This window comes from Poecilia reticulata, linkage group LG2 (assembly GCF_000633615.1).
Source record: "Poecilia reticulata strain Guanapo linkage group LG2, Guppy_female_1.0+MT, whole genome shotgun sequence".
Taxonomy (NCBI): domain Eukaryota; kingdom Metazoa; phylum Chordata; class Actinopteri; order Cyprinodontiformes; family Poeciliidae; genus Poecilia; species Poecilia reticulata.
Genome location: NC_024332.1, coordinates 34,256,378 through 34,281,058, shown reverse-complemented (window position 1 = coordinate 34,281,058; position 24,681 = coordinate 34,256,378). Strand labels below are relative to the sequence as shown.

At 37.4% G+C, this 24,681-nt stretch overlaps 2 protein-coding genes across 6 annotated transcripts in view; one reads left to right on the top strand and one right to left on the bottom strand.

The window, feature by feature from the left end:
* Positions 1-13,347, top strand: part of bin1a (bridging integrator 1a) — a 17,662-nt gene extending 4,315 nt beyond the window's left edge. Inside the window, exons 7-20 of one of the 5 annotated variants that reach the window (XM_008403896.2) lie at positions 43-135; positions 950-1,035; positions 1,169-1,244; positions 1,648-1,703; positions 2,579-2,623; positions 3,680-3,749; positions 4,216-4,338; positions 4,578-4,661; positions 5,846-5,866; positions 8,186-8,572; positions 9,042-9,101; positions 9,331-9,405; positions 9,605-9,706; positions 10,002-13,347. In XM_008403896.2, coding sequence (XP_008402118.1) covers positions 43-135; positions 950-1,035; positions 1,169-1,244; positions 1,648-1,703; positions 2,579-2,623; positions 3,680-3,749; positions 4,216-4,338; positions 4,578-4,661; positions 5,846-5,866; positions 8,186-8,572; positions 9,042-9,101; positions 9,331-9,405; positions 9,605-9,706; positions 10,002-10,103 — 1,380 coding nt within the window. In that variant the 3' untranslated portion in view covers positions 10,104-13,347. The remainder of the gene's footprint in view (positions 1-42; positions 136-949; positions 1,036-1,168; positions 1,245-1,647; positions 1,704-2,578; positions 2,624-3,679; positions 3,750-4,215; positions 4,339-4,577; positions 4,662-5,845; positions 5,867-8,185; positions 8,573-9,041; positions 9,102-9,330; positions 9,406-9,604; positions 9,707-10,001) is intronic. The other 4 variants (XM_008403897.2, XM_008403898.2, XM_008403900.2 and 1 more) reach the window with 4 other exon arrangements.
* LOC103461635 (indian hedgehog B protein-like) lies at positions 12,917-24,681 on the bottom strand. Its single transcript, XM_008403902.2, has 4 exons — positions 23,819-24,681; positions 21,723-21,880; positions 21,380-21,483; positions 12,917-16,256 (listed from the first exon to the last, which is right to left on the bottom strand). Exons 1-4 carry the CDS (start codon positions 24,122-24,124, stop codon positions 15,520-15,522), a joined length of 1,305 nt encoding a protein of 434 aa, XP_008402124.1. The 5' UTR covers positions 24,125-24,681; the 3' UTR covers positions 12,917-15,519.

The window sequence follows — 24,681 nt, the reverse complement described above, 5'->3', positions numbered from 1 at the left end:
ATGAACATAGTCTAATACGAAAATATGTATCCACTTTTTTAGCCGTCCACCTTGTTGGAAAGAGCCACTCCAGGTTGGGCTCAGGGTATCTTGTCTGCACACAACCTTGCTCAGACCAGTCTCTCCAAGAACCAGGTATTCTGTAGAGTTTATGGACAGTGATATTACTTTATAAAGAAATCAATGTAATAATATCTCAAGATTGTTGTTTTTTTATTACAATATTTTTTGCTAAGCTAATTAAAGCCAAAATATGCTAAATCGCAATGAAATAGTCTTTATACAAATACTGATATCAGACAAATTGGAATGGCTGGAATTAACTTGATTTACTATTAAACATTTAAAAATGCTAGATAAATTCTCCATTGAATAATGAGTGCATATTGTTTTTGTATAATTTATTTTAAAAAAAAATCACATGAACTATTAGCAAGTATGCCTGTGTGCATGAGTAGTGGATGGAAAGTTGCAGCCACCATCTGGTTGGGTGCAGCACTTCTTGTTATTGACATTTCCAGGATTATGTAATATGCAGTTAAAGAGCATTGTGAACATTTCACCTCATCGTCTGTTGTCTCTGTATCCACTCCTATGTCAACAGATACATAATGAGGAATCATAGTTGTATTGCAGCTGCATTATTGAGATTTGAAAAAAAAAAAAAACTCTTATGAACGTCATGGAAGAAACGTAGTGCAATAGTATTCAGAATCCATGATTTTTTTTTTTTACATTGTCATATTATAGCCACGACCTAGTTTGTGACTATAGCAGGTAGCACTTCAAAATAATAAAAGAAAATATATTTAATACATAAAAATAAATTTGAAAAGCTTAGACTGTTCACTAGGCTTCCAGGGATGCAGCATGAGTGAAAAAAACATAATTAAGTTAATACGTCTTAGCCAACAACGTGGGTGTTTGCTTGTTTGTTTGTGTACTTCAGGCTGAGGAAGAGTTAGAGAGAGCCCAGAAGGTGTTTGAGGAGATTAATCTTGACTTGCAAGAAGAGTTACCTTCACTCTGGAACAGGTGTGTAATTTTTCTGCATATAAGTGCCTGTTTAGATTGTTTTATTTGCTCACTAAGATACCAACCGAATATTAATGCTACAGTTGGATTCAGCAGTGACATTGATATCTCTTCCTCTCTCTGCTTTCTCCAGTCGTGTTGGATTTTATGTCAGCACCTTCCAGAGTTTGGCGGGCTTTGAGGAGAAGTTTCACAAGGAAATCAGCCGGGTAAGACCCTTCTGCAGACCTCCAGTACAGACAGGGCTGAGGGTGGATACGGGAGTGGATTAGATTACTGACACAGTATATCAGGTGGTAGGTAATGGAAAATGTTGACTACGTGAGACAGAAACAGTCTCGCATCAGTTGATCTAGACATGTTGAAGTGTCTGCAGGTTTTATTCTTCTACCTTAGCATGAGATGTGTAAATAGTGTTTAATGAACAATGAAAACTAGGCAAGGAAATAAAGGGAGTTACATTTGGCAGTACATTGTCAGAAAATACAAAAGAGAAGAGAAAAAGCACAAGATAGTAATACTGGTGTCGCATGAGGCAAAATACTTTGAAATGATGAAATGCTTTTTGGTGTTGGATGTCGCATTTCACACTTCACTCTGATATATTTGCAGTTGGATCAGGATTTGTATGATGTGTTGGAGAAATTGGAGAACAGCGACACAACCAGGTTGGTTTCTCGTATTTTAATAAAACTCCTAAAGGCCTTCTAGTGGGTTTGATGAGCAACAATCATGAAACAGTATACAAGGATCAAAAGAAAGACACCCTCAATTCACTGTGTGCTTGACCTTAGTGTCAGGAAATGTTGGTTCAAGTTGGCAAATAAACTGGTGACCTCTAAATGAGCTTAAGCCAAGCTCAAGTATGAATAACAGATTCTGCCGTGGCCTCATTTATTAACAAAGATTTAAAAAATGAGATTTGTGGAAAGCTAAGTACACTAGTATAATGCCAGCATGCATTTTTTAAATAAAACCAAACAAGTGTCAATGTAGTACAAGCAGTTTAGATTATGCCTGAGAGAATTTAAGGAGTTTTTTTTTTTTTTTGGACAAGAAGCATTACTTTGTTCCTTAATTTAGATTTGCAGCTCAAATCATTTTGAAAAAACTTATCAGAGTAATCATCTTCAAGGTAGTATATCTCTGATTTTGTATTCCTGACCCTTGATAGATGAAAAACTCTGGCTGATTTTTTACCCAGCACAATAATTAGTGGTTTGTGTCATATAAGTCAATTTTTTTTAGACCTTGTTGCTTGTTTGATAAATGTGTATGGATAATGAGGTTATTACATGATTAATGTGAAGAGAAATCTTACCCGACACATATCTTGCGCAAGACACGCATCTTGTGAAAGATACGTGTCTTGCACAAGATATCATAAGACACATATCTTGCCATATGTGTCAACTGACACCTGAATTTTATTTTGGCTTAACATGAAAAAAATAGATAACATTAATAAATACATCTAGCACTGCGAAGAAAGGAAAATCAAGCAGTAACCCAGAAACCCCCTCACCTTAACTTCCCCTTTCAGAAGGACTAGTGACCTTGGCACAGCATCGTCAGGACCCAGCAGGAGGTAACTGGCAACAGTTGTGGTAACAGCGGTGACACAATGTTTGTCTGTCCTTCTAACCTGACCTGTCTGTACAGCTGGTGTATGTCAGTCAGTCTGCAGATGTGGGTAATGTCAGGGAAACCGATGCTTGATTGTGGTAGTGATTTCACACAATGAGGAAGTTGAGTGCTTGGAGATGGAGGTAAAAAAGGAGCAGAGCAAAACCTGCACATGTTTATTTGATGCCCCAACAGGCAAGAACAGTCCGCAGTAATAAATCCACAAGATGTTGCTTCTTTCCCCAAATGGGACTTGAAAGTTATTAAATAATGAAACTGAAAAGAGATGATTCCATGGTGTTGGCAGAGCTTCACCTAAAGGTGTGTGTGAGGAACACCCCTCAGCAACTGGGACGAACTATTACATGAGAAACGCCTCAGTGAAATATTTTATAACTTTATCAGATCTGGTAATGTATYTCAATAATAAAATACAAGCATCTCTCTCTCTTATTATGCTACTTCATTAAGAGATTTGTTGACTTTAAGACGTTTCCAGGTTTATTGCGTTGTTAATAACTTTGACCGACACCAAGTGGATGGGAGCGACTGTCAACTTATATATAGTGAATAATCTCCTCAGCAGTTGCTGTTCAAGTGTAGCAACAGGTTTTTCAAAAAATACATCTTTTTTGAAAAAGATGCACGATTGGACAATGTTGCCTGTTGCAGCAATGATGTGCAAGTGTATGCTCGGCTCTTTAATTACCTAAAGCTTGGAGTTTGTGTTCATCAGCGCCAGAATATTTTCCCTACAACAGCAAATGCGTCTCACACTGCTCACATATAAGGATTTACTGGAGGCACCAAGTCTGCTTGCATGATAGGAGATGGACGGCGGAAACGGATGCTCACTTTTCTTGCATGACAGCTTTTACAGTAACATGTTCTGCTTGGACTCTTGTAGAGCATGCCCTGTTATCTTCCTCAAGTCGGTTTAACTTTTGACAGCTGTTCAATAGTTCTATACTATACTTCTATACTTTCATATTATCTTTTTCATGTCCTTTTTTCTTAGTGAAAGAGAGGACTCTAACCACACTCTCAGACCAGGAGGACCACCTCCAATCCCCAAATCCCCATCCAAGGTGAATTTTCACAGATGTTTCCTTCTCAGAGTTGAAAGAGTTGGGCCTTAAAGTATTTCTTATCATGAAATATTGCTGTTTTTAAAGGGCAAGTAATATTGTTTTTCTTTGTCTTTTACACATTTTCATTTTCAATTGTGTTCATGCTTGTAGATCGTAATAAAAAACACATAGTTTCTGTGTCAGTGATCAAGAAATAAAAAAAGAAAACGAGATAAAAAGGAAAAAGAGGCAGCAAAAGGTTGCCTAAACCATAGAATGTTGTACTTGTGGAATGAAAGGAGAAATAGCAAAGTCTCCTGTTGTAATGTGGTTCATGAACTTTATGTGGTTCATATAGTGATTTATTAATTAAAGAGGAAAGAGAACAGGAGAAATGTTATTTGAGTTCAGGAGCTTATAAAACCGAACAAACCGACACCCTACAGGGGAATTTAAAAGTGCTCTTTTTTCACCTAAATTCTAGTTAAGACCAGCAGTGCCTCCGCCACCTAAGGTAACCCCATCTAAGGAACTAAAAACTGAGAACATCATCAGCCTGTTTGATGCTGCAGCAACTCCTGATATCAATGTCACCTCTCCTACAGAGGTGAGTAGCAGCTCTCAATAAACCGTAAACCAGCCCTTTAACTTTCCTCTTTTCCAGGACAGAAGACCCAACCATTAATTCCTGGACTCCCAAAAACATATTCTATTCTATTCTATTCTATTCTATTCTATTCTATTCTATTCTATTCTATTCTATTCTATTCTATTCTATTCTATTCTATTCTATTTCCCTAAGTCGTTGACCTTTAAACCCAGTTAGCCTGTTCCTGTCATTGTCAGTTTGACAGTCCTGCAGTCAACAACCTGTTGGATATGGACCTGGAGTGTTTCAGTGAAGCAGCCAAAGTCTCCACAGTCTCTCAGGTGGACCATTTATGGCATGAACATAGCGATCGTAGAGAACTCCACCGTAAGATGTGCCAGTCTTTACAAGGAATTTCATGTTCTGCTCAGATTCCCCTGCAGTTTATTTTACAGTTTTTATGAATGGGCTCATCCACTGTCACATTGCTGTTCCGATTAAAGATGTCAGCCAAATAAATATAAAACTTTTGGTGACATATTAAACGCTTTACATATTGTGCAAATGGCGGTTGATCTAAAATATATAAAATATATGAATTGGCGTGACAGTTCTGATAGAATATGAAATTGCTTGGTAAGCTTGGCACAGTTTGAGGTTTTGCCTGCTCTGCTTCTTTCCAAAACAACTAAACCCGAGGTGGATGATGGCATGACGATCTTTTTAGACCTGCTTCTAGTGACCACTTCTTTCTGCTTTGGCACTATGTCCACGGATCACATTTGGCATGAACTCCAGACTGTAGCCCTGCTGTGATGTCATTTCTTTCTCATTGGTACTGGACAGATCTAATATGACAGTATTGTAACCTATAGGTACTGGTTATTTATATTTATAGATTATCATTCCAGCGATGAATATAAGGAAATTTGATTGAGATTTTTTTTGTCTGAAAAAATGCATATTATCTTAATTAATGTTTTGAGGTGTGGAAATCATGTGAAGATGAAATGCTGGTTTGAATATAAAGATTGTTTGTATCCAAGCCTTTGTTCAAAAACTTTAGATTTTCCGTGACAGATAGTGTAGACTGGCGCCATTTTGGGTGAAACAAAGTTGTTCACTGCAATGATTTACACTGAATAGAACACAGTAATTACTTCAGCTTAACAAGAAACTCAATTGACAGATTAAAGCTTCAGAAAAATATTTATCATCATCATAATAACACTGAAGGAAAGCAGAACCAGTCAAAAAGTATACTCTGAATCTCAGGATTATTGTGTGACGCTCCAGAAGGCTTTGTCGCTGACACCTTTCGTACAAACCCTTTTTTATGCGTGCAATGATTAATCCTCCATGATTTAGAGCTCCCTAAATTATTTTCTTCTCTTCTTCTTAAATCTAGTGCTGTGGGCTTGTAGTTTCAGAGCATGGGTCCTGCTGTGGAAGTTTTACATTAAATTCAACAGAAGTTATGAAAAATTATACTGTGATGCTCATGTTGTCTCTCTATTTTCCGCAGCCGGCTAACTGGGAYTCATGGGTAAGTATAGCATAAAATGTACAAAGGTTATAAAGAAAATATGGCATGTGCTCAAAATTGTTASTTACAGAAAGATTTGAAGATGTATGTATGAAGCAGCAATGAGTTAATTAACGTTGTGAACCCATTCACAAGTCACACCCATATCTTTTCCATTGTGTTTCTTTTGCATTGTTCCTTTTAATATAAGAAAACATTTTCTATGTTTTGGTCTCACTTGTTTTTCCCAAATCTGTGTGAGTTTTGTCTTTTGTCTGCAGTGCTCAATGTTGTAACAAAACACTGAAGAAATTGTCTTGCAACACAAATTGAACTTGGGAATGTGCTCGAGTCAATTCAGTTTCAAATTGACAGAATACTGACTAGCAGTAAAATGGGTGACTCACTGTGCAGTTTCACATTTCATGTTCAGATTTTACAGCGTCACGATAAAATACAGAATGTATAAGAGACTAAAACTCAGACATCGCTTGTTTATTTCAATAWAAAAAGATGTAGTTCTTTATCTGTGTGGTCTGGAAGAATTTGTAACTGAATTCCCTCCTTTMTTTGGTTTTCCTTCATATCCTCGTGTGTTCACATGTTTTTATAACTAAACATGTAACACTTACTTACATGTGACCTTCATGCTCACATGTGACACACATGGATTGTGATTTTTTTTATTTTATTTTTATGAAAGCTTAGTGAAGTTGCTCACAGTCTTCCAAATTGCTTGTCAAGAATTTATAAGCAGCTTCCCCAAGCCTTGCGTGTTGGTAGACCATGTGACCATCAACTAACCCCTTTTTTTTTWAAATCCTGCCACTGTAAAAAGAAATGTGTCTCAAAAACCATTGTGTACTTGTATATCAGAACTAAAGATAGAGCAAGCTTTTTTTCAGAAATGTTCTGATGATACAAAGGCACTAAGACCACACCTGCAACGCAAATATTCAACATTTGTTTTGGAGGTGAAACAATACTTCTGTTTTGCATTTCTGCTTGTTTCTGCTGCCCTACCTGTTTTTCCTTAACCTTTGGTTATAACTGAACAATATCTGTAAAGGTTAATACTTTATGCTAAGTTCTTGTAACCTAATATGGGTGTCCTTATATCTGCTGCAATTAAAAATTGCAAAACTAATTTGTTCCACATTAAAGTAATGCAGATAAATTGAAAAGTTCTGTGTGAAATTTCTTCTATTATGAATTATTAATAATAATGCTTTTTTAAGACTTTAAGTATGTGAAGTATTAACCTCATTACTTACTGTTTGATTTTTTTATTGACTAAACTCCTCTTTTGACAATGAATACATACAACCATGTTTCCAAAAAGTTTTAAATCTGTGTGAAATTAGCAAAAGGTGCAACATTATCATCATTTTGCTCTTTTAATTTGCAAGAATGCAAAACGGCAGAGTTTAGTTTGTTAGTTTGCTTCCTATTTTGAATGAATTAAGTAGACCAAAAGTTTTTGTCAGATTTTACATTGAACCAAAACAAATGCATCATCTTTTCCCCTCTAATATACAAAGAATATGTTTTAACTGAGGGCAAATATTTATCTTTGAGGACAAATTATTCTTTCACCACAGTGCGCAACTTTTTTGGAAACAAAGCAATAACCCAACCCTTTTGAACCCTTTTTTTATATCAGATCTCACTCCTACATTCTTCTTTGTACAGTTGCATCTAAAATTATTCAACCTTCATTTGCTTTATTGGTAAAATATGTAAACTTCAAGCTGTTTGCAATAAACAAATTAAGAAAATGTTATCTATATAAAGAAATCTCTTCATGGGGTTGAATAATATTGATACTGCAGTCATCATTGAACAGAGGGTTTAACCCTGACTTTTGAAGAAAATCTACGAAAGCCCTAAGGGGACATGGGTAAACAAATATGTTGGTTTCTTGTATTGGAAGCACATGAGAGAATAATGTTAAATTTGACAAGAGATATAACTTACCTTGTCTTCTTTGAGTTTTTTTTTAGATGACATTATTAAATTCATATTTTCGTAACGTTATGCAGCCATTTTATATTTATAATATCTGGTGTGCATAAAGATCAACTTTTTTTTTTTACTATTATTATTTGTACCCACATCCCCTGAGGGGTTTTGTAAAAATCCTGGTAATTGGTAGATATACTAAGTTTTGTTTAACTAATTAAGCTGTTCTTTTTCCTGCAAACTCATGGAAAATGTCAATAATCATCCTGACCTTAATATTCATCTAATTTTTAACAGCCTTCATTGTGTATAGAAAAAACAAAAAAAAAAACATGTTCTTTTCTTCTGACCACTTGAAACCTGACCCTTACCCTTCAGTCGGAGGATGCAGACGCACAGGAAGAAGAAACTCAGAAGCACTTTGACCCTGTTGCTGCTGCTACAGAGGCCTGGGGTGACGATGGTACACAACCCATCCGCTATGATCCCATAGCAGCAGCCTCAGAGGGCTGGGGGGATGACGGAACCCAACCTATTCGCTATGACCCTGTGACTGCATCGCAGGAGGGATGGGAGGATGATGGGAGCCAGACGGCTCACTACGATACAGTAGAAGAAKCCCAGGAGGGATTGGGTGACGAAGTAGAGCAGCCTGTCAAAGAGGAGCCAGCTGCAGCTGAAACACCTGCTGATGAGGCTCCGTCTGATGTGGTTGAGGAGGACAACAGTCCAGCTGCTCCCGAGCTGGATGAAAAAGAGGGTCAGGTAACTGCGGACGTAAAAAAAATGGAGAGATGCATCTGGACGAAAAGAGTGGATGCATCAACCATTAACAAGGAGAATTGAGCATGCAGAAACTAACTAAATGTATTTTGCAAATACATGTTGACATGGAATAATTTAGGATGCATCTGGACCAGGTGTGTAGATGCATCAGCCGAGGTTGAAGAGGTCAGGCTGAAATAGAAAAAAAGAGACATATGGTTTCAACTGAACAGTTGGTTTCTTTTGCTGATAAACAGCGTTGGTATGCAACAGCATTTTAAAATGAATCATGCAACTTATTTTGTCTCTCTTCCTGTGGTGAAGTTTAGGTTATAGACTTTTTGGCTTGTGGTTTTGTCTGTCCTTGTTTCGTTTCCGTCTTCACCCGTTCATTATTTCCTCGTCTTTCATGGCCTACTCCTTCTCTCCGTTTGAAATCCCCTAATGCTTCTTGCTTTTCTGGTTTCAGGAAGATTCCTCAGCACCAGCTGCTGAACCTGAAGCAGAAGAAGAAGCAGCAACAGAGGAGGTGTGTGAAGAGGGATTAATCTGAGCATGGAGTAGAAATGTTGCTGTTAGATTTCTAGAAAATGTTAAACAAATGAGTAAATAAGTGTTTGAGAGATGCAAAAATCTTTCCACTGAACACACAGATTCTCCACTAGCCACACTATATAAAAATAAGATCAGAAGAAGTGTTCTGAAAAAAGTGCCTATTTTTATTTACCTTGTCAGTAATTCTTGTGTCACACCTGCAGACTCCGACCACAGCAGCAGAATCAACACAAGATTCATCAGAGACTGCAGACATGCCTCCTGGCTTCCTGTTCAAGGTAACACACACACACACACACACACACACGCACGCACGCACACACACACACACACACACACACACACACACACACACACACACACACACACACACGCACGCACGCACGCACTCAAATACAAAGACTGAACAGCCGAGGACATAATAAACAGATACATTTAAAAAGCTCATTAATATCAACCTTTGTGATTAAAAAAAAGGTCCAGGTGATGCATGATTATGCTGCCAATGACACGGATGAACTAGAGATGAAGGCTGGTGATGTGGTGCTCGTAGTCACCTTCGACAATCCAGATGAACAGGTACGTGACCTCATTATCTCTGAAATAGCAAAGGAATCCCACCACATAATGTTGCCACTAAATCTTTAAAACCTTTTACTAACACCACTAAAATAGCTCTTATCATTGTGTGACAGAATACATAGAGGGAAAATACAAAATCATTGTCACTGTTTTTCAAATAATGTTGAAGGTAGATGATTTTTCCAAACTGAAAAAATAGCTCAAATAAAGAACTTCTGGCACTGCACATGTATTAACATACCAGAAGCACAAAAGCAGCTGTGTCATTTATTTGTCCCGTTTCTTCCTGTAGGACGACGGCTGGCTGATGGGACTGAAGCAGGACGATTGGCAGCAGAAAAAAGAAAATGCCACTAAAGGAGTATTTCCTGAAAACTTCACACAGAGGCTGTGAAAGAAGGGGCACGTTCCTTTGTTGATACTCTGTTCCTCTTGCCTATTTATGTCCTTCTCCTCTCTTCCCCCTCAATACTGTATCCTACCAAGGACTTTGGCCATATAAACAGAGCTGTGATAGCCCTGGATGAAGTCATGCATTTCTAAGATCTGCTGCACTGTGGATCTTTTTATTTACGTTTCGTTTCTGTTTTTTCATGAACAGATGTAGCCATTCCGTGGGTCTGTTTGCCATCACACTGCCCTGTATTTGAGGAGTCCTGCTCATTCAGGATCACATGTACTGATAGTAACCTGTTCAGTGGCTACATTGGAAATCAATTTCTGATGACTCAATCTTTGTCGTGTCATGTCGCATCAACTGAAATTTAAGATTTGTTATTTTTGTGGCAGATTGAGAACCGTGTAAAATACGTAAGATGTTGCCAGATGTACTAGAAAACCCGAAAAAAAAACATATTGTTGTAAAAAGTAAGTACATCCTCTTTCAGTTACAAGGTTTACTTGAGAAGGACAGTGCAATACGTCCCGTTTTAGTTTGTTAATAGGCATGAACCAGTTATCAGTGTCAAGGTGTATTGAGGTTTTAAAAAAGTAGAGTTAAAAAAAAMCCCACAAAAATGTTTAGCTTTACCACTCATAGGTTTAAAATTATTTTATTAAGATGTGAGGGAAAGTATGAAACGCCATACTGACCGTCCCCCATGTGGTACCACACACTGCCAGACAGCTGGCTGAAAGAAGGCTCTTACCCTGCTTCCCCTCTTACAAGATGGTGAAATTTGGCTGTTTGTAGGTATTTTCAGGCATGAAAAACACAGACAGTGAAGTGGACTTTTAACATAAACCTTTTCCCCAACTAAGCTTGAGAGGTTAGATCAACATAATTTTCCTATGCAGTAAGATTACAAAGCCTCTCCTGAATTTTGAGGTTGTTTATTTTGGACTGTTTCTTGTATGTAAAATCAAATTATCAATATATATATATAAATGTACAGTAGCATTATTATAACTATAATAAATCAATACCTTTTATTGATTTAACAGCTGTACAAATGTGCTTCTGGTCTAGTCTAAACAAAGCCAATTAGATCATGTTAAATAATTTTATTTTAAATATTTTTAGGCAAGTATGGCGAAACTGTGGAAGTCACAGTTCATACTTGCTCAGTTCCCTAAGACCTAGAAATAACCTAATGTTTTTTGGGGGATTAAGTTCTGGTGTTGAAGTGAATGTGTTGAAGTGAAAGAGGGTGTACTTTCATTTTACCTGTGAATATAACATATAATAAGACCTAAATTTTGCTTTACAAAGATAAAAAGGGGCAAAAGTGCTATTCTCTAGCTGACCAAATGGGCAAAAATGTTCACTTATTTGTCTAGTTGCAAAAGAGTAAAATAAGTACCATTCCAGAAAATGCAATTTTATTTAATCAAAACTGAAAGCTTTTTTCAAAACTGAAATGAAAACTTTTAATAATAGTCCCACCTGATCAGTCAAGACGCTTATCTCATTGCTGGTGGAGTTAATTTGATTGATGATTAAACTCCTCACACATCGCCTTCAGGACATGTCCAGCAATTCCTATATTCTTACTTCCATTGTTTACTTGTGGAAAAGGGGCCTGTGGTTGTTGTTGTGTTAGTATCGAGTCTCTGGTGGCATAAGTACAATCCTGTTGTAAAAAAAAATAAAATAAAAATCAGATAGTGACAAATGTAGAAAGCAGCAAATTCAGACAGACAACGGGACTCCAACATCAACAGTTCCCCGAGAAGCTAAAAAATAGAAATCTCTATAATATATTTTGAAATAGTTTGAAGTTGTGTGGTATGATCTTGTTTTCACATGATTCCAGATATGCATTGCTCAGGCTGGCCATAAAGCTAGCCAGCATCACAGAGAAGCTGCTGCTGGTAGTATAATAGATGACACACTAATTGTAGTCAAATATATAACAACTGAGCCAGCCTAACTCATAAAAAAAAAAATTAAAAATGTGCCGAAAACAGTTTCCTCTGTTTGCATAGAGACTTCTAAACTCCAATGCAGATGTTTAAGATTATGCACCAGAGCAACTTCTTTTATTTTTATACGCTGCCGAGCAATGATTACATATAGCCTAGTGTAACTATGTCGACGTAATTGCCAACTGAGGATGATCTGGAGTATTTTGTACTTATCTGGGGTTCACTGCTCTCAGTGTAGATGCATAGATATGTAGTACAAACCCAGTCGTTCATTCAGTCTCTAACTTAAAAGTCTCAAATCTCATTAGGTTATTAGTGTGTAATAGGCACGAGAGAGAATGGGAGTGAGTATGTGYGGCGTCTGAGGAATGCAAATGTTTATCTGTAGGAAAATATTATTAACAATACCACCACCACTTACAGAGGAATACAGTCAACCGCATCAATGGGAAGGTTTTATGATGTTACAGAGGCAAACATATGGGTCTTTTTCCACTGGCTGGTATTATGGTTCCAGGTGTTATAGTGCATTTGTTGTGTATCAGTGTAATTTTTTCCAAGCTGTGATGACAGATACATATTCTAAGAAGACATTCATATCTGTATGTGAGTAACTGTGAGCATGCTGACTTTCCACGTGTTGTTGTGTGAACACCCTTAATTTAAGGCGGTGATACTTGGGTCACTTTTGAGGCAGTTGCAACAAGCTATTTTTTTTCTTTCTATATTTTTTATTACTTTTTTATGGCTACTCTTGGTAGAAGAGATGGTGCGGGCATTACATGGTTTTCTTTTTCAACATTTTCTCATAAATTTATCCTGTTTTTTTTTTTTTTTTGCTTTTTTTTTTTTTCCCCATCTGCCGTGCCTCAAAATGTTTCTAGGTATCGTGGTCCAAAGCAGAGTTAATTATAAGGGAGGCAGGACTCATAGAGATAAAGTTAATACAACCAGACTCAGGTGCACAGATTTTTTTAAATGCTTTTCAGTATTTAGCCACTGTGGATGTGAATTTTTTTTTCAATGTGTATTTGAAAAAAATAAAAAATTCTCAAATGTGAGAATAACCACCTTCATATTTGGGTAAATCACACAGTCATGCTTTGTTCTCAAATTTTGTGTATGAATTGGAATGTTTTACCTGGGTCTGGTTCTGTCTCCAGCTTTATGGATCAGTCTCTAATGGTGGTGTCTGGGATATGACAAAAATATTTTTATTTTTTTTCCCTGTACCTAAATGACCAGTAATAATAAAGATTACTTAGAATCTGCTTTACTGTTTTTATCTTCCTTTGCAGTAAGTGTAATCATGTTTAGGAGGAAAACAAACATATGATTTATCTCATAGTCACATTTATTGATAGGTCATCTTTTAAGCAAACTGGTCTACTGTGTCTTGCAAAAGTACACCCTTCTGTAAACTTCTCAACAACTTTATTTGTGACCTGTCTGCAGTGTGATTTAGCCTTCATGAAGCCCATCGTAAAGCTAAGGTGAACTCTGAAATCAAATGAATGCACAAAACTTCACTTAGGGGCATTAGGGTAAAAAGATGCATGTGACACTTTTAAGATTTTCAATTTTCAAATTGCAACAAGAAAGAATAACAGTTATCCTTTATTAAATTTGGTAGTACATCAAAAAGGAAACAGTCCAAGTGGTTTAAATTATTTTCCAAGTAGCTGCATTTTATAGCAAATATGTGGAGTTCCAGCAGAGTGTGCTGTTTTCAAATAGTAACTCTTCATCCTAGAAGAAAAACAAAACAAGCCCCTATCATCCACAGCAGCAAAGTGGAACTTCACATGGTGCTGCTGTCCTTGGTACTGAAACCAACAAGCAGACCACCTTTTAACCACAGTCATTCATGCATTGTCTCCATTGTGCTGGTAACAATAAGTCCTTTTACCAACAGATAGTCAGTCGTTGGATGTCGTTTGAGCAAGTATAATGTGTACGCTTTTCTCACTTGGACCGTAAAATGTAAAAGGCAAAAGGCAAAAAACAAAACAAACAAAAAAAAAATATTTTCCCAGTAATCAGACATGATTGTGAATTTATTACATTCCAAAAAGGAGAAAATAAATAAACAAGACAGGACACAATTCGTTCTTTAAAACTTTTATGTGTCAAATACAAAATTTATATACAAAGTTGCCAAAAATAATAATACAAACAACATTTTTCTAAAAAATAGATCTTTAAATAGTTTATCCAATAGCTTTAATATACATATTTGACAATATTCCTGCGAAAAATGCCTTGGAGTTACAAGATAATTGCATTGTGTCTTTTCATTAAGCGTTTTAAAGTCAACACCAGAAACAGTTCAGGCAATCTGAAATATATATTAGATATTTCTACATTTCTATACAGCCTTCCATAAAATTAATATTGTCATTGATTAAAAAAAAAAAAGTACTGCTCCAATGTGGGTGTTTCAAAAGAGATGAAGTACAAACATAATCCGATATTAGCATTGTTAAATTAGAAACTCTTTTCTATGTACTAATTGTGATAATTACTGATATTTAACGAGATGCATAGATGATAATACAGTAGTTGAAAAAAGCCTGAGTCATATTACTGACCTGAAAAGTGACACACTAAGACAATAATCAAACAATTATCTCTTCATGAAATACGCCTGATAAAAAAAAAAAAACATAAACATCGTGGATAAACATGTGAATAAGAGAAGGATCAAGTAGTTTTAAAGCTGATGGAAGACTTGAAAACAACTAAGGTGAGCAAGTTCACCGTACGACTATCTGTAGAGAAAAAGTCGTGGCTTTATACGCACTTTTATTCCCTGCTATTTAGTGGCTTTATTTAAGCCTTCTATAGATGTTTAGCAGTTTGTGTATTACTGCTCTACATCACACTGAGTGGACTTAAAAAAAAAATCCTGAAATAACAAGGCTTAGATTTTACAAAGAGCGATGAAGGAGATAATTCTGGAAGTAAACCTTTACATTATTCCTACATAGTTGTAAGTGTATAAATATCTATTTACATACAAAAGCTTGTCAGCTTTATAAACTTTTCTCTTTTCTCACTCTCCCCCTTAATATTCTTCAAATGTTTTTTGCGTCGACCTTCTTCTTTCAGTGTCCCAAAATGGGGATCATGTTTATACACAAACAGTGAGGGTTTTCAGAAGGAATTGAACAATTTAGAGACAATACTTGTTTTAGCTAAATAAGAGCTCCAGTTGTTAATGCAATTGAAATTATTCCCTCCTTAATGTCTTACACAAAGACATACATAAGAGATTTATAGAAGTACAGCAAATACAGGCACTTGGAGTACGTACAAAATATATTTACACTTTTGATCAGTCTTCTTCTAAAAACAGTTGTGCTTTTCCTTATTGTACCCCTGCATGCAAGCGAATAAAATATGCCATCGGTCTGATATTTATTGTCCTCCTTAAGTTTATGTCACTGGTCAAAGGCCCAAGGGTGGAAGTGTTCAGTGCCCAGCAGCACTTTCCCCAGCCTTTGCAGAATCCAGGGGTACCAGTGCAGCCCATCGTTCTGCACTTCAGAGTGTCCTGTTATTCTGTAAATAAGTCTCAAAGGAGCCAAGACCCAGTGGGACAAATAGTGACTGTCCACGGCGGCGTAGCAAGATGCTAACACGCTGTTCACCACTACTGACCCATGCTGGGTGAGCGGGGCATATAGCCCAGTGCTTGTCTGCTCCTCAACAAACGTCACAACTGAGAGTCTTGGATGTGACTTTGATCTGCCAGAAGATGTAAAGACACACTGTCCAGGCTGGACTTCGCTGGCAAAAACTGTCCTCATACCTGCCTCATGTCCCCTCCTCTGCCAAATGGAACCAAAAAGCTTTGTGTCCTGAGATGTTTCTTCCTGCCCCGACCCAGTCAGTCTGCTGGGACATTCTGTGACAAAGATCAGGTGAGCGGCCGTGAGGGTGATGTTACGTCCCCCATCCGTCCCGATAACATAGAAGGTCCTGGTGGCATTGGGCTGGCGGTCCAGAAAAGACACAACAGGGCTGTAGAGGAGCGGAGCGTGGACATCTGTTGAGGAGGACGCAAGGACACGGTCGCCAGGGAGGAGGTCACGCATCTGTTTGATGCGCCCACCTTCAATGGTGACCTGAGCGTCACCAGGGAAACATCCTCCGGTTTTGGCTGCCACTGAGTGCTCTGAGGGAGTGAAAGAAGAAGAAGAAAAAAACATTCATCTATTTATTTTATTTAAATCTATTATGTTGCGCTCTTTATTGAATGGTTTAGTTTGATGTACAAAACATAAAAAAAAGAAAACATAAAGAAGGGGAACTAATGTGGTTGAAATAAAGTACTGATGCTTCCTAGCTTGATTTTCTACTACTAGAAAACTTCCCCTGGTGAAGTTTTCTTCACATGGTGAAGTTTTCTAGTACAACTAGCTAGATTCACTACACCTGCTCTTTATTCCAGGTCACTTAGTGATCCATAAAGCAGGTGAGACTTTGACATGGACTCAAGAGCAACATTATCTCAGTTCAATCACTGAGGGGTTGTTAACATTTGTATCGCAGTATGACTCAGGTTCAAACTATTTGCTCTCTGTCTGCCTTTGGGCTCTCCCATTATAACTGAAAGTCAAGTGCATGACCAGAACACATTTCAGAAACACATTTTCCACTGGTTGCTTATGAGTTGACATATTTTATGAGTGTTGCTCTCACCCTTACTTATCTTGGATATGCAAAAAAAAATAAAATAAAAAATCTTTTTAGACTGTACCTGGAGCTAATTCAAGTCTCTTTAAATGTTTTAAGAATGTGATGATATTCACAAGACAATTGTAAAGAGAGTAATCGCTGGGATTTCTAAAATGCTGACCTACTTTCGCAATTTATCATGTTTAATGGGTGCTGCTCTCAGAAAAACAAAACAGCTTCCCAGACATATATTGATATGTCTGGGAAGAAACGCCTCTTCACAAATAATTAACCATTACTCTTACAAATTTCAAAAATTCTAGAAACACTTTGATAACAGACTGGACGTTCTTACGGTACTCACTGAAGCTCAATATGTATTTAGAGAAAATAGATCTTCTGCACTAATAGATTCAATAGATAATAAACCATTTAAAATTGAAATATTCAATTACGTAAAAATGGCTTTTGACATTTTACTGATGAAACTTAAGTAGTACGTAATCAGGTGAGCAGCATTATAATGGGTAAGGAGGTATTTGATGATCAAAAAACATTTTGTTAAGAAGAATGAATTTTGTCTCATATGTTTGAACATTCCTTGTGGGGTCCCCCAGGGGTCAGTGTTGGGCCCAAAATTGTTTGCTTTTCATGATCTTTGCAAAGTATATGTTCTTAAACCAGCTTTATCTGCAGATGGCACTATAATAATTTCTTATACTGTGCTATGAATAATGAGACGACTAAAATATATTTGCAATAGAAATGGCTAATTGTAGACAAATTAGTTGGGAATCACATATAAAGTGGATAACAAAGTATAGAGAAGTATATCTCTATTAATATGAAGCCAAAAAGGTTCTGGATAAGAAAGTACTTTTAAGCTAATTTGAATAAAGGAGTAAATTATTTGATAGGATCAATTGGAATATATGTATGATTGAATTGTAATGACTTATTTTGTAAAATCCCTGAGATGACATGTTGTGGTTTGGTGTCATATAAATAAACTGAACTGAATTAAATACATTGCTTTATTGTTAATTATGTTTAATTTGGAGATGGGGTAGAATTAATTAAGTTTGTACTCCTTTCTATGTCGTCTTTGATATGAGATTGTATTCATTTTATTCTTTGCTTCTTACACTTTTGTCTTCTTTACTTTTTATTATTGGCACTATTATGATTATTAAGGGTGTCAATCCGCTGATGAAAAGCAGCTGTTGCTTCATTCTAACTCTCAGTCAAAAGTAGTTGTCCTGTTTATTTAGTTGCTTTTGTGTATTAGTTAATAAGGGTTGTTTTTTGTTATTGGCTTTTTACGGCATACATTGATAAATGAAAATTGTTTTTCTCAAATAGATTTTGCATGTTTATTCTTTCAATAGATTTTAAAATAAAACTTAACATAAATCTTTATTTTAGTGCAATAATTAAAAATTCACAGTGAAGATTACAAATTCTTTTCAACCATCTTTTCTGCCATTGAGCCATGACGGACTGCAGAAAAGTAAGAGACTCAGTTCAACTCACTGCTCTCTGTCACTTGCTTATTTACGGGGATTTGTCACTGCAAGGCAGTGATTTGATGCCACCGGCTGGGTTTCGTTAGACAGAAGTTTTATTTTTTTCTTTTTTTTTTTATCATTTAAATGTTTAACGTGACTAGGCTGGATTGTTTGATAAATGTGAACAAACATGATTTTGAATTTGTCTGTATGAATGGACTGAATTAATTTCTTAGTAAAATTCCTTGAGATGAAATTTGTTCTGAATTGGTGACATATAAATAAACTGAAACCAAATTCAATGTTTGAGATAAAATTTATGTTGTTAATCATCTATAACTGATCAACAAAACAAATACTATTCTGCTACATATATCCAGAGAGACTGGTTGGGTTAAGAAGATTAAAGTTTAACGTTTCACCTTGCTTCAGCTTTAGATAAAACACAAGCTTTTAAATCAAAGTTGAAGGTGTATGCAATGTATAAAAATCTAGATTTTTCCCCCTACTGTCTGATACTAAATCAGAATAAACCATTTCTGTTTTAAGTCAGCTAGAGTTCCCTCATTCATTTCAATTAGCCAAATAATAATAATAAGGGAGACACGTTTTTGGAGTTACGTCGCCCTTCTCACCGAAAGACATTTCAATCCATGTTATCAGATTTCTCTGTGGATAGTGATATTGTCTTTCCAGCATCAACACAAGTTCTTTTTGTTTGCTTATTTTTGATTGTTTCACACATTTTGGATTACAATATGTTCATATGTGAGACACAGAACCTGCCCTCTTAATGGATGATACGATGGCTGGAAATTCCCATAGTGTTCATACCGGCATATTTGAATGGATAAGTGTGGCACGTTCAAGGGTCTGGGAATTATACCCAAGGATTAGGAAATTAATAAAAAATATAATGATAATAATTTAACAGTAATTTCTTCATTAGTCTTGTATTTGGAAATTAGAAGCAACTTATGGTAATCCTAACTCACTAGGCCAGAAACAAACAAAACAAAACAAAATAAAAATAAAAAAAATCAGGTCAAACAATGAACAATGTTTTGTCTTTTATTACAGAAACAACAGCTGCATATATCATTCAGATGCATTAAATGGTAGATAAAATTACTTGTTTGGCCTTTGAGGTGCATTTCTTCACCCACAATTGTCTGCACAATATATCATGCTTAACTCTGCCTGGATTAATGTTCCCTTTAAGATGCAGTGAGATGAGGTGGCAAGAAAGTGTAGTCGGCAAGAGCTAATGGATAACCAGCTGATTGTATCACCGCAGTCAGAGCACGGACCGAGGTCACGGAGGCAGGAAAGCACACAGACTCAAATGTGGTTCTAGATACCGTTTGGACTGCAGAGATTTAAACCAAGTGACATCCTTATTTTTGGTTCCTGTGAGGTTAAAAAACATCCGACAAAATCCGACAGAAATAAGAAATCAATCAGTATAAACGTGCATATAGTTACGTGTGTATACGTATGTGTGTGTGTCTGTGAGGGAGGCTTGTCTTAAGGCAGTCCCAAGTCAGCCAAATATTTGTTCAAGGTGTGTGTGGGTCTGTAAGCCCGAAGGCTGCACAAAAAGGAGGCCTGTGATAAGATTCAGATAAGAGATCTGAAAGAAACTCACTGGAGGCAAAGCAACGGCAAAAACAAAGAGAGAGTTAATCATCTCACAGCCTACTAACCTAGGCAGACTGCTAGAGTGCGGTTTGGCATCAAATAACTGGTGGTACCAGACGTGGGTATATGGGTTTCAAAAATGTTTCAAAAGTTACATGGAATGTTGTCACTTATTGTTTTTAGGAAAATCTAATCTGGTAAAGAATCTGTGGTGGAAGATGCAACTTAGCTGTAACAGTAACACATGGCAGAAGCAGTCTGTCAGAAATGGAATCAAGACATTCAAATTTAGACTAGAAGGACGTACAGTAGTTTTCAAAAGTATTCATATATCAATTTAGCTCTGGTGCTTTACATTGTCATTGTAACATATGAATATGGTTTGATCTAAACCAGGGGCTTCCCCAAGTCCAGTCCTCAAGATCATCCACGCATCCACTCTCCAACACACACAAATCAAATGGCTGAATTCCCTCATTAGTACGTCACTCGGCTCTGCAGAGGACTGGCAAAGAGCCGTTCATTTGACTTGAGCGTGCATCTAAAAGATTTCAGTATAGTAGCTCTCGGTGGACACCACCCAGATCTAAACCATTCCATCAGCTTTAGGTCATCAGTGTGAGGTGAACCTCTGCTCCAGTCATTCAGGATTTTCAATTAGGATTGCCCTCAACCTAGCTGTAGCCACGTCACCAACTCCAATCAGCTGCCATCACCCTTTTAAAAAAACATCTCCATGTCATGATACTACCAATACCATGTTTTTAAGCAGACATGTTGTGTTTATGGTTTTCTTCGAAGTAAGCCAAAAAGTTCAAATTTGGTCTCATCTAACCAGGGCATCTTCTTCCACATATTTTCTGTGATTCTTTTGATGATGACGGATTAAGCAGTGGTCTTTACTTATTATTTTATAATTCACTGGTATCTAAATGCAACCTGTCAGCCCACAATTTTTTTGAAAGGTATCAAAGTATACCAATAAATGAAACTCATGTATTCTTCCCACTTTGTCTACTATTTTTTGTTGGCCTGTCACATAGACTACCAATAAAAGATGTTTAAGTTTGTGGTAGAACTGCAGCAAACTATGAATGTCAAGGACTATGAATACTTTAATAGGCACAGTATTTTCATATGTGCACTACATTCTGGAAAAATAGGTATGTCGGACAGGTATTATATGTGCCAAATTCTGATAAACTGATAAATTTATCATAAGCCCTGACGATAAGATGAGACTGCAAAAAGCAGAGATCACAGGTGCACACCCTGCTTTGATTGGTTCCCAGTAGGCTTTGCACACAAACACCTTCACAAAGTGATAACACAGGTGCTCAAAGCGAGGCTGCGCAAGTAGGGAGTCACCCCACAAGGTGTCTCGCATCAGCCTCATTAGTGCTAACAACAGCTGGCCGCAAACACAAAAAGACACTTTGAAATACACAGATTTGTTAAAGGTAGTTCTTACCTGACTTCACGCTACAGTGAACGTGGGCTTTAGACTCATAGTAGACCCAGTCAAATCCAGCCTCTACAGCCAGGCGGGCCAACATGGCATACTTATTTTTGTCCCTGTCAGAGGAAAAGGTCTGAATCACAATAGCGAAAACAAAAAAAAGACATCTGCAAAAATCAAGAAATATTCAGTTTCACACTTAGATTTTAGAAGAAAAGTACATATAGTTTGCTTTTTGAAAGCTTCACATGTTAGCTTATTGATAGGTTTAATAACAAATCATTGATCATTTCAAAGTTTAAATGTTAGTTGAACAGTTTAGACTCAAAATGTGTATCGAGTTTGTTTCTCTTACTTGTCTGAGGTGGTGATGTCGACAGCACGCCCCTCATAGTGCAGCGAGTCGATTGAGTGATGACCATCCTCATCCCAGCCCTCTGTTACTCTCAGCTTCACACCTGGCCACATGTTCATCACAGAGATGGCCAAAGAGTTCAGCTTGTCTTTGCAACGCTGGGCGAGACAAAGGAAAAGCAAAAGTAGTTAGAGAAAAACAATCGAGGACGATTCAGCTTCTGTTTGATTTATTTATGTAGCACCGATTCACCACAAATACTCTCTCGAAGTACTTCACAAAAACTAGCCAAAGAAATTCTTTTTATAAGAATATATGAACAAACCCATCCAAAATATTCTACACCTAAATAATTTTAAAATCAATTACATACATTTGTATTTGATCATAGAACACTCAAACACAATCAATCAAAGCTTTTTATGTACATTTATGTACATTTAAAATCAGTGTAAAGTGTAAAGCTTTAGTAATGAAGAAACAATAAAAAACAACTTTAAGATATAATTAAAGAGGTAACAGTCGAGAAGCTTTTTGTACCTCTGGTTTTGGTTCTAAATTTGTATTTGCAAATGTTTAACAATAGATGCTATTTAAATATCCGAACTCGTGCTCGAGTGTGATGGTGTAGTAGTGTATACATTTTTAAATCCAAAGTTTATCTGAGGGAGCCTTTGAATCGAATCACTCATTTTGCATAAATTCAATTGAGTCAAAAAAACATGTTAGTGATCCCAAAGGGAAATTAAAAAATTCACTTAAATAAATCACTTATAAACATGAGGTGACAGTAGAAAAGACTGATTCCCATTTAACAGGAAAAACATTGGTTCTGTTGGATTAATATTTCTAAATTATGTTAAAACAACAACCCATMCGATCACACCGAGTCACTGAGTGCACAACAATCCCTCATCATGAGCAAGCACGTGGAGACAGTGGACAGAAGTGACTGTGTAGAAATGTCTTTCAGGAYCTGRCCCAGGACGGGGCTTATGCCAGAGCTGGATGGGAATTAAGAAAACAGTGCAGACAGACAACGATCACAGAAACAATAGAGTTTGTGGTAAATACGACTCCATAACTGTCTTTATCTAGAAGAGAGGCACAATAAATCAAAAAGTACTTTGGCAGTAGTACAAGAGTGAGAATTACATGTGCATTTATCTAGCTGAAGTATTATGGTTTTGTTCAGGAAATAGATAYGTTTATAGAAAGACAAAGCCAGGTTGATCTTCATGAGAAGAATAAAAAAGATGATCCGAAAAGCTGACTCTGTGAGACCAAATTTTGATCAATGAGTTTGGCTTTTTGGTTATTCAGCAATGCCAAAAAATGACCAAAAGACTCCAGAAGTATAATTTAATTTAAAACAACTCATATCAGTTCAATAGATATTTTTTTCTAAATAGTTAAAAAAARCATAAAGAGCACAAAAAAAGAAAAAACAAAGTTATGCACTGAAACCAAAACGTTGAGTCTCTGAGTATAATATGTGCACTTCAAATAATTGCTGCATGTTCCAACTGTGTCAGGTGAATGGTCAAAGTACACACAACTGTGATTGCGGTGTTTGCTTGAGATCCATTCAATCCGAATACACAAACCAGGCTGAAAGTCAAGGAGTGGACATGCATTTTAATGATTTGCAAATATGACAGGTTATTGCGTAAAATAACCACTGCTCAAGCTGGCAGGATGCAACCGGGATAAAAATAGATGTCTCTTATGCAAAAGCATCAAATGAATCRAGGGTTAGGACTACTTCCCAATGATTCACGTATGTTCGGTCAAATGGAAAATTATAGCCAGATCGGGGTCAGTGAAGGCAACACTTGAAGGCAGCCTCGGCAGCTAAGTATGTCAGGTAGCAGAATCCAGAGGTGAAACCAAGAGTTAATGGAATCAATCACTGTGGTTTAAACATTCAACTGACAGCAAACATTCAGCAGACAATTGGAAGCAGCAGCGTGGCTAATCTGGTTCTTTCAGCTCCGTGTAATTTGATCTCCCTGATAAACAAAATGATCTCGAAAATGGCACTTCAGCCGAGATAAGACCCCGTTACGTATCCCGCCTCCCCCACCCAGCTTTACCTGAGTCATAAGCCTGTCTGCGCCCGTGTCCTCCTCATCTTTAAAGATTATGTCTGTATTGTAGTTCGGCGTGAGCTCCTTGAAGCGCTCGGAGTTGCGCGTAATTTTCCCCTCGGGTCGCCCGCTCGCTCCCAGGGTCTTTTCGGCCACGTTTGGGCTGAACTGCTTGTAGGCGAGCGGGATGAGCTTCTTGGGGAGCCGCCTCTTGCCGTATCCCCTCCCCGGCCCGCAGCCCTCCGAAGCAGGTGCGAGGAGGAGGACAGAGGCGCACAGAGAGGCTGCGAGAAGGAGGAAGGAGATCCGCATCGCCCCGGGGGAAGGAGGGAGGACTCTCCCGGGGGGAGAGAGAGAGAGATGTCTTCAGTGCCACTCCGGTTTAGTTTCCATTTGTCCGGGAAGAATAAAGCACAGCGTCTGAAAATATTGGATGAAATAAGGTCATCCCCTGGTCTCCATGAGGCACCATTGGAATACCAAAAAAGTTTTCTTTTTTTTTTTGTACGTCTACAGACTAGAGGAACTCCGCGCTGAGCCGCCTGACGGAATCAGCAGTAAGTGTGCAGGCTGTAAAGTCCGTGTATTTAAACAAACAGGTTCAAAGTCGATTTGGTGGGTGTGAGAGTTAAAGAGAGAGAGTGCGGCTGCTGTCATCCAAGTTGCAGTGTTGTGGTTTCTCAGCCCTCCTCTTTCTGGTGCACCAGGGTATCTGGAAGAACATCGGCCCCTTGTGCGCTCTTTTTGCTCGATGCCTTGCTCTGGACTTCTCCATATGCGACAAGCTGCAGCTTTCCAGTTGAATTGAAGGGAATTGGGTGATCCACAGTGATCTGTTGCCACTTCAGACCGCACCCTGCCAGTCCTGC

What these genes read in the sequence shown, in the direction of transcription:
- LOC103461635 (XM_008403902.2), bottom strand. Translation starts at nt 24,124, where the DNA reads ATGCGGATCTCCTTCCTCCTTCTCGCAGCCTCTCTGTGCGCCTCTGTC. An exon ending in CAGACAGGCTTATGACTCAG is followed by an intron (nt 21,881 to 23,818) that starts GTAAAGCTGGGT and finishes TGTCTCGCCCAG; the next exon opens with CGTTGCAAAGACAAGCTGAA. An exon ending in TCACTGTAGCGTGAAGTCAG is followed by an intron (nt 16,257 to 21,379) that starts GTAAGAACTACC and finishes TCACTCCCTCAG; the next exon opens with AGCACTCAGTGGCAGCCAAA.